The sequence below is a fragment of the Chrysochloris asiatica genome, unplaced genomic scaffold, assembly GCF_000296735.1.
Source record: "Chrysochloris asiatica unplaced genomic scaffold, ChrAsi1.0 scaffold00007, whole genome shotgun sequence".
Classification (NCBI taxonomy): Eukaryota; Metazoa; Chordata; class Mammalia; order Afrosoricida; family Chrysochloridae; genus Chrysochloris; species Chrysochloris asiatica.
The window spans coordinates 12525528-12535670 of NW_006408525.1; the positions used below are offsets into that span (position 1 = coordinate 12525528).

The 10143-nt window shown below is 44.1% G+C and overlaps 1 protein-coding gene across 1 annotated transcript in view; it reads right to left on the bottom strand.

Moving 5' to 3' along the window:
• Window positions 1-5508: 5508 nt before the first annotated feature.
• The window catches only part of DGKE (diacylglycerol kinase, epsilon 64kDa), a 44450-nt gene continuing 39815 nt past the window's right edge, over window positions 5509-10143 (bottom strand). The window contains exons 11-12 of the mRNA XM_006833644.1: window positions 6405-6484; window positions 5509-5589 (exon numbers count right to left, since the gene is read on the bottom strand). Coding sequence (XP_006833707.1) covers window positions 5509-5589; window positions 6405-6484 — 161 coding nt within the window. The remainder of the gene's footprint in view (window positions 5590-6404; window positions 6485-10143) is intronic.

Genomic DNA, 10143 nt, shown 5'->3' on the forward strand with positions numbered 1-10143 from the left:
GCAGGCCATGGGACATTCCTTCCAACTGCCTCTGGAGTGTTCCCAAGACTTAGAGAAAATGGAAGCCTCCTTGGAGAGTGTTGGAAGAAGAAGAAGATGAGGAGATGGGATCAAGGGAGGGATCTGGCCAGAATAGGGGTGGGTGTGATTTTTGTGTGTGTGTAGGAGAGGAAACATTTCTGACCTCCTGTTGTGTTGGTAGCCTCAGGGCAAGGTTGGACTGATAACTCTCCAGTCTGAATAGGGCTTTGCAGAGTAAAGCCATCAATCAAGGCTCCTTTCCTCCTTGGAGAACATCTACTGCCAGTCACCACAGGCTCTTTCTCAGACCACTTGATCCATGCTCCTTTGTTCTCTAGGATAGCTTTCAGATCTTGGTTTTTTGATTACCCTTTACAGGGTTAGTTAACTAACTCTATAGATCTATTTGAAAATCCCAAGTCACTGAATTTTGATAAGATCCACCTTCCTACTACCACACGTTGGAGTTGGGGTGAATACTGGGTGTCTTCTCTTATTCTCTGTGATCAAGGGAAGCTGTCCAACGGGTCTCCACCCTGAGCCAGAGCTTCTGAGATAAACATGTCCTTCATTTCCACTGGAAAACAGCCCTGCTTCCTTGCTTATCCTCAGCCTGTCGCCCCTTCTGTCGAGTTTAACTGTGTAATCTGAAAGGAACCTTTCAGTCTAAGACTTGAAACCAGCAACTGAATTGGCCTGCATGGACTTGGCGTATGATTCAAGGTCAAAGTGATCCAGGCCTTGCTGTAGCCAGAACTCCCACCTCTCACTCCCAAGTACAAAAGGCATCTCAACAGGGTGCTTTGGCTATGGCTACAAATCCTTGGTGGTGGTCTTTCAGCCCATAGCCTACGTTAAAGGGGCAAAGAACACTAACCAACAAGAGCAAACATTGCTTCTACCCTGAGCCTGGTTAACAAAAGTGTGGTGTGTTTGCTCTTTTGGATCATTTTGCCTTCTTACCAATAACCTACCCTCCAGGATTATGAACCATTGGTTGGATTGACAGATGTTGCTACTACTGTGGCTAACACAGTCAAGCAGACAAGCTAGTCATGATACATAAGTTCTCCTATCTTGGCGTGGTGCTGTGGGCTAATGTGTCAGACTGCAAAGTCGTTTCAACTGCAAGGTTGGTGGTTCAAGCTCACCAGCTGCTCCTTGGAAACCCTATACAGGGTCTCTGTGGGTCAGAATCGACTCAACAGCACTTAACAACAACAACAGCAACATCCTTGTGTGGCGCTGGACTGCTAACGGCAAGGTTGGTGGTTCAAACCTACCCTATAAAGGGTCGCTATAAGTCAGAATTGACTTGGCGGCACATAACAACAACAATCATACAGACGAGAGTGTGGCTGTTAAAGGGACCATACTAGGTCACCTACTGGGGGTGCCAAGCCATGGCCAAAAGGGATTTACAGCAGGCCCTGTGGAAAACAGCAGCATTCCTGCTTGTCCCTGGCCACAGGCTGCTGACCCAATGCTGGTCCCTGCTTGGTGTCAGAGACCTGTCTGTCACTGGCTGTATTCTCATGCTCCGTCTCCCATGTTTGATCCAATTCCAGATGTGCAGATCAGTCAAGCTGCAGGTCAGAAGGGCTTTAAGTATCAAGGAAGGGACAAGCTGAAGCAGAGGTGGGAACGTCGTGCCCATGGACCTTAATAAGGCCTGTGAAATCATTTGTTCTGGCCCTGCCCCCACAGTGCCAGCCATCACATTAGGGATGAGTTAATTCAATGTTTGACCAAAAAAAGGTTACTTTTTAAGCTGATAATTTTGTATGGTCCCGGGATGATGTTATAAATTTTGACAAAACAAGTTCTCCCCTCCCTGCCCAGCCCCGCTAAAGAGATCAGATGAGGGGCTGTAGTGTTTCTGTGCAGTGAAGATAACCACAGTCCACTAGCAGGAGCTGAGTGGACGGCAGGAATTCCCCCAGATCCTTAGATCCTGATGTTGTCAGGAGGTAAGTTCTCATCCCCAAAGTAGGAGGAATTTAACCTCTTGTTGGGGAATGAACTTGGATCAGACTCCTTGTAGTATGAAAAGAGAGGTTACCATTGGGGACGTAGGGACCCGCAAGACCCTGTCATACAGATATTTGAGGATTTAACACATCACAAGCTCTGTGCTAGTATTCCAAGGCACTCTGGCCAGGCTCTGTGTTGATTGGTCTTCTCCCAATAAGGATTTTCAATTCCTTGAGAGAGTGCCTTTGTAGAGAAGACAGGCTCCGCAATAGCAGCTGTGTGATTGCCAAACATTTTTTTCCTTTGCTGGTGGCAAGAAAAGTTCTTTGGTGATTCTTCTCTGCCATGAAAGGCAGTTTCTCTGCTGCTCTTCTGAAACCAATTCAGGCTTGTCTGAAGTTGGGCTTAGAGGGTGAGAATGCCAAAAGTGAACCCCATGGTTCTGCTGTGGCTCTCTTCTGCAGAAATGAGGACCAACAGGGCTCATCCTTGGAAGCATTCAGCTCACGGTAGAAAAGCATGAGTCTCGCTGCTTATAAGCAGCCAGCAGGTAGCCAAAGCAGAGCTCTGTGCAAGGTGGTCTGACGGGAGATGGAGGAGGATCCCTTGCTGTTTTGAAACCATTTTTTCTGTAACGGTCAGTCCTCACAGTACCTTGCCTTGCAGGCCATTGCACACCTCTAGAGTCCTAGAGTTGGAGGAATCTTTGCTTTCGTCTAACTTCATAGAGGATGACCCCACTCACTAACCTTGCCATCCATGGAGGTGATGCCTCCCAGGGCCTGCAGGGAAAATCCTGCTACTAGAGTCCTGGTGTGGCACTGTGGATGAACGCACTGGACTGCAAAGTTGGTTTGAACCGTAAGGTTGGCAGTTCAAACTCAACAGCCACTCCTTGGAAACCCTATATAGGGTCATTATAGGTCAGAACCAACTCTACAGCACTTAACAACAACAACAGAGTTCTGGTGTGGTGCTGTGGGTTAATGCGCTGGACTGCAAAGTTGCTTTGAACTGCAAGTTGGCGGTTCAAGCCCACCAGCTGCTCCTCCGAAACCCTATGCAGGGTTGCTATGGGTTGCAATCAACTCAATGGCATTTAACAACAACAAGGGATATGTCAGAAAGTCCCAGAAACACAAACATAAAGATGCTAACCCCAGGTCCAGTCACTCTGGCATAATAAACTCAAGGTCAAGGACAAGTTTTTATGTTATTCATGGTTGGCAGGTCATTTTCCATGGTTTAATTACTCTGAAATGGATCTCTGATTGATTAATAATACTGCCTCTGTTTGAGCTGTTGTTTCTTGAACTTATTTTTTAGAGTTGGTTTTTAAAAATAATTTTTGTTTTTAGGTGAACGTTTACCAAGAAAATTAGTTTCCCATTTGATAATGTGTGCATAAAGTGTCTCTTGACATTGACTGCGGGTTGGCGGCTCTCCCCAGTTCTGCCTGGGGCTTCCTGTTTCCTTCCATGTGAATATTCTACCCTTTCCTGCCTTCTCATCTTTGCTTTTGGGCAGACTTTGACCTTTTGGTCTCATATATAATTGATTGTTCTAAGGAACATGTTCCTCTTAGGCAGTTTTGTTTATTTTATGGGCTCGTCTATTGTTTACCTGAACGGGGTTCTCTAGGAATGGGCTCAGTTTCATGTCAGAAGATAATGTAAGATCATAGTCTTGGGAGTTCCTCCAGTTTCTGTCAAACCAGTAAATGTGGTCTTCTGTCGACTTGATTTTTTGTTTGACATTTTCTTCCTCCTCTGTCCAAGCGCCTCTATTGTGATCCCTGTCAAGAGTGATGATCGGTAATGATAGCTGGACATCACCAGTTCTGGTATTGGAGTTGTGTAGACTATGGTTCTTGTGGTCAGTTAGTCTTTCAGACTAATTGCTCACTTGAATCTTTGGGATTTTTTTTAACACTACTTTGTTCTGGTTGGGAAGATAGCAATAGTTGTATTTTAGAAGACCCCCAGCGAGATGGATTGGCAAAGTGGCAGCATTAATAGACTCAAGGGTGGCAACAATTATGAGATTGGACCAAGATCGGGCAGTGTTTTGTTCTGTTGTGCATAGGGTCACTATGAGGCGGTACTGACTTGATGAAACCTAACGACAAGATGACTGTTTGTAAACTTTTAAGACCCTAGATGCTATTCACCAAAGTAGGATGGCAGAGCATTGTTTTTATGAACTATGTTGTGCCAGTCAGCCTGGATGTTTCCTGGGACTATGGTCCTTCACCCTAGAGCCTAGGAACTTTGTCCATGAGGTATTTGGTTATATCTGAGAAGTTTCCATGATTGTACTGCTTGTGGGCCCTATTGCCTATATTCACATACATGCAGAGCACACAATTGTGTACGTAGAAATATCCACAACCAAACCTATATCTTCAGGTAAGTGTGCTCTCCTATAGCCTCTGACACCTCTCAGCACACTTCTCTACCTTTATATCCATTTGTAAATGATTGCTTGGCATTAGTATTGTTGTGGATTGTCTATGTTATAGTAATTACCATATATTTCCCTTTATTTTTTGCCTTCCTCTCGGTGCCTGCCTTTGCCTTGGTCACGCTGTGCCAATGTCCCCACTAGTGTGTGGAGCCTTTTCCTTCACCATTACTAGCACATGGCTTCTATTTCATTAGTCATTTTCCCTCTCTTCCCCTCTCACTTATCCTTGGTAACCATCCAATAATTTTTTTTCTATTATTGTTGTTATATTTTTTTCTGTGTAAACCTTGTTTTTGTTTCAGTAATGGTCTCATACAATATTTGTCCTTTTGTGATTGACATTTCTCTCAGTATAATGTCCTCCAAATTCATCCACGTGGTGAGATGTCTTGTGGGTTTGTCATTATTTTTACTGTTGGGCACTAGAGCCACAATGTTCCTTAGAAATGAGGATAGAAAGAATGCATCTTATACACTTTGGACATACTATCAGGAGGGATTGGTCCCTGCAGAAGGACATCATGTTTGATCAAGTAGAGAGTCAGTGAAGAGAGGCAGACCTTCAATGAGATGGGTTGACAATAGGCTCAAACACAGCAAAGATTGTGAGGATGGCAGAGGCCTGGGTAGTATTTGGTTCTGTTGTACATAAGGAGTCAGAATTGACTCGACACCTAACAACAGCAACAGTATTTCATTGTGTGCATGTGCCACAGTTTGTTGATCCATTTATTGATTGATGGGTACTTGGGTTGTTTCCATATTGCTATTTTGAATAATGCTGTGATGAACATGGGTATGAACATTTCTATGTAAAGTTGATTCTTAAGAGAGATAATCAAGGTTCTAGACAAGGGTCTTTTGGAACTCATGAAAAATAATGGGGACTGAGGCTGGCCAATGGGCCATAGGAGCTTGGAATTTAATAAAAGATATTTGGTAAGCATTCTTGTATAGCAGTGTGTACAGACATTATTTGTTCTTCTTGCTGGAGTCCATGAAAAGGAAGCTGCTGCCTGGAGGCTCTGCTGCTCAGATCTCACCCAGTCACCCCGGGAGCTGAGATTTGAAGCTGCCATACAGGTACGGCACCATCCCACCCTCCCATGCAGGGTAGGGGGCAGGGAGCTGGGAAGGTATAAACGAAATGTTAAACTGCGTGCGGACCATCAGTGGTACTGTGATTGGAACTTGAAGGTGCATTTTTTTTTGTTCTCCCTGCTAGTGTAATGTTGCATGAAATTTTCTATAGTAAAAATTAAAAAAAGACAAACAAACCGGACCAGTGGATATTATCCTGGTTTGAATAGGAGCAGGAGCTGCAGAAGGCGGTGGGACTTGCAAACTTTGAGTAAGTCCTTCCTGAGGTCTAGCCACTTGCAGGAATTAAACACACTGTTGTTTAAAGGAGCTTCCCAAGCTTCTCTCCTTTGCCAATCTCAAGGTTAAATGTTCTGGGGTTTTGCATCCTCTTCCTCCCCTACCCCTAAACCCTGTATAGGGTTTCCAAGGAGCGGCTGGTGAGCTTGAACTGCCGACTTGTGGTTCAAACTCACCTTGCAGTCCAGCGCATTAACCCACAGCACAACACCAAGACTCCTCAGGCAGAAAAAATGCCCTTATTCTAAGTGACTCTGTTTCCAGGTAATTTGTCACACAGCCATAGTAATTCAAACACACACGGGATCTCATCACCAGACTGCAGGACTGTGGAGTTGGTGCTCAAACACTCCATCATTCCCAAATCTACACCTCTACTTCTGACCACGTCCCTATATTGACTTGGTCATAGGTCAGAGCTATGAATGTTCTCAGTGTAGCTCTAGTCAGTCTAGCTAAACCAGCTGATTTCCTTTACCTTGAAACCAGCTGTTCCTGTGTTAACCAGCAGTTCCTCCACCTTGCTCCAGTCCTCACATGCAGAAGCTTTAACTACAGCTTACCTGGTCTTGGCAGGGCACACTAGCCCCTATGTCCTCTGCGAGGGGGTCATCAATCACTTCCTGTGTCTTTCTGTCCCAAACTAAAACAGAAGTGCAGGATGAATGTGCTAGCTCAGTCTGGAATTGGCTTCTCAGCCACGAGCTCTCTCACAACTCACAACCTAGCACAGCAGCCCTGCAGCCATCTGACTCCTGTAGTTTGGTGTTGTCTATTTTGGTGTGCAGAACAGAAATCATGGGAGCTGTGGCTGATTTCCCTTTGTGCTGTCAGTATGAGCCCTAAGCTTTAAATCTAAAAGTGGCTCCTTGTAACTTATCAGTTGAATCAGTCTGGACTCGACCTTGGCTTGTATAAGTGTGAGCTTGATGCCCTGTCTCCCCTCTTTCTATCCTATTTATTGAGCAAACTCATCTTGCAGGACTCAAAGCTTGATTGTTACTTAGCCGTTTCTTATAGTCCCTTGTGCATCTGGGCTTGCCAATTCTTCCTACATAAATGTTCTTGCTTCTGCCTCTTCCTTTTCATGTCTGTTGTTACCACTTAAGTTCCAACCCCAACCTACTCACTACTATATGACAACAAAATCCTGATGAATGAATGGTCTTTGAGGGTTTCCAATCTTTCCCTTATGGTCCATCTTCAAACAACTGCAAGTTCATCTTTTTGAAGTGCCCTTTCATACACAGCTCCCTAAGGGTCACAGTCTGCCACTTTGTCATACCGTGGTGGCTTGTGTGTTGCTGGAAGGTAGTCCACGGGTTATTTTAAATACCAGCAGGGTCACCCATGGATTTGGCAGAGCTTCCAGACTATGACAGACTAGGAAGGAAGGTCGGTGATTTGTTTTTGAAATAAGTCAGCGAAAACCCATGGATCACATCAGAATACTCTGCAGCATGATGCTGGCGGATGAACCCTACTAGGTTAGAATGCACTCAAATTACAGTGGGTTCAACAATGGACTCAGTGTGACCAATGATTGTGAAGATGGGGCAGGACTAGAGAACGTTTTGTTCTTTTTATATATTGCCGTGAGTCAGAGCTGATGGAATGATAGCTAACCACAAAAAGTTCATAGACTTCAAAGTAGACAGGTTTTAGTTTCTTACTTTAAGGGTATCTAATTTGGTCCTTTGCTATTTCTTCAAATTCCTCTTCCATGAATCCGTGGCACCAACTTTTCTTCTTGTCAGCCTGATCAACACAATCTTCTCTGCATATGCTACAATGCCATCTCCTCTGAGGCTCAGTCTAAGGGCCACTTTCTTCCTGATGTGGTCCCTCACCACTCATCTCCAAGTCTGGGTGCCACTCACTTCTCTGAACTACTCGGTAGGCTGGTGAGTCAGAAAGAAGTTGAATGGAGACGGCAGAAGACAACCAGGAAGAACATGTTCACTCCTGTTTATGCTAAGTATGTCTGAAATATTCCAGCTAGCACTGGGCTCCTTGGTCCAGAAAGCTCTTTATTGGAGTCCAGGAGCTGCTGAGTGAAGTTGGCTACAAACTTCTGCTGTATTTGCATAGCAAGGGAGTAACTAAGGATCTTCTTAGAGAGACCTGCTTGTGACCACAGTACTCCCGGTCACTGCTGTTCTGACCATATTAAAGAATGTCTTCTGGAACTTTTCAGTCTGAGCTTACTTGCTTTGAGGGACCAAAAACTCACTGAAGCTGGGCCCCATCCTCTCCCAAAGGGAACCAAGCATTTTACTTAAAGCTTCTCAAGAAATCTGTGGCAAAGAACCAGGCTTCTTGTTAGCTTTTAATTTCCAGTACATCACATGTGTGTAAAATTGAAAACTGAAGAGAAAAATTGAAAATGGAAAATAATGGCATCCAAAATACAAGTCATAATTTCTTTTTCCTCTCTCTAAATTTTATTTATTTTTATTGTTTTGGGGAATGTACACAGAGAAAAATACACCAACAGTTTCTACAAAGGGGCTTCGAAAGATTCATGGACAAATTTCATTATTAATTTTTTTAAAGCTTTTACTGTGAATTGAGTGATAGTCTATTTGTCAGTTTTGCACTCAACCAATCATATCTTGTTTCATTGTAACACAGTCCCCTTTTTTGATGTACACAAAAACATGCAGGAATATATAATTGTTTATAAACAACCAAAGAGCACATTTTGTAAACCAGCCCCCTGCCCGTCAGCACAGCCTTTCTCTTTCCATGAGTCCAGAGTCCTCAGATGCTCTGTCTGTCCATGCCATCACCTCTGCCTTTATCTCTGGTGTCACTGCGTCTCTGGATAGGATCCCACATTCCACTCATGCTCTTCCCTCTTGCTGGTCCTAGGGTCCTCTGTTCCTGGAATGGAAGATTAACTACTCCCCCTTTTTGTTACACATCTTCTACCTCTGCAATTGTGACAATCACAATTAGTCTTGATAACAGTTACTATTAAAAGAATCCTATCCCCATTTCCTCCCCATCACCCCATCTCCTTTTACCAGACCCATCTACACAAGATGAAAACTATTCAGTGAGGATTCTACCTTCCCTTCCTCCTGAAACTAAACTCCCTCAGGAAAACTTGTTAGCCAGCCACTTTGTGCCTTTTTAGCTCCCCCCACCCCCACCCCGCCATTTTAGGTAGTCAATGTTTGAGTTGCCCATCCCCATCAACCCGGTGTACTGAGGGGACATACTTGATCCTTGATTTAAAGACTCCTTCCCTTTCAGTTGGTATTTTGTGCTACTATGTCTATAAGATAAGGTCAAGTTCATCAAATTATAGCAATTTTTCTTCCAGTATCAAATTTCTTTGTCTTCTAGTTGAATTTTGACCATCATGCCATCCAAGTTAGGTCAAATAGGTACTATCTGCAGGTTTGGGTGTTCTTGAGCACCTTCCCCGCCTTCGTAGCAGAGGTAGTTTACGCTCAGCTCTAACCCCCAGTGGCTAGGTCATGTCCATGGGCCAGTAGTTCCCAAGCTGCCCCAAACTTCAGACCATCCAGCCCTTCCTCTTAGCTCAAGGTCGACAGAACTCTATACAAATTCCCCCCTTTTTTTTTTTCGGGGTCGGGGGGATGTACACAAAAACAGGAATATGTAATCATTTACACAACCAAAGGGCACATTCTTCAAGCTTGCCTCCTGGCTGCCAGCACCCAGTCCCTCTCTTTCCATGAGTCTAGAGGCCTCAGCTGCTCCCTGTCTCCTTCTCCCCATTTCTGCCTCCATCTCTGGTGTCACTGTTTCTCTGGACAGGGTTCTGCATTCCACTTGTGCTCTTCTCCCTTGATGGTCCTAGGTCCCTCTGTTCCTGGACTGTAAGATTAACTACTCCCCCATTTATGTTACAAAACTTGTACCTTTACAGTTGTGACAGTCACAATAAGTCATGATATTTACTCACTATTGAATCATAAGACTCTTATCCCCATCTCTTGTCACCAGACTTGTCTAGACAAGAAAATTCCATTATCTTTTAACACCTCTTATCTCTTTCTAGTCCCTGGAGTTGTTGAGTTCAGCTGTTAAGAGTTTTCTTCTTTCAATGTAAGCATTTCACAGTTTCTATGAACGAAGGCAAAGATCAAAATGGATGTCAGAGGAGACACTGAAACTTGCTTTCCAGCATATAGATGCTAAAGAAAATGGAAGAAATGAGGCACAAGAGCTGAACAGAAAATTTCAAAGGTCAGCTCAAGAAGACAAAGCCAAATATTACAACAAAATGTGCAAAGATCTGGAGTCAGAAAACCAAAAAGGAAGAAT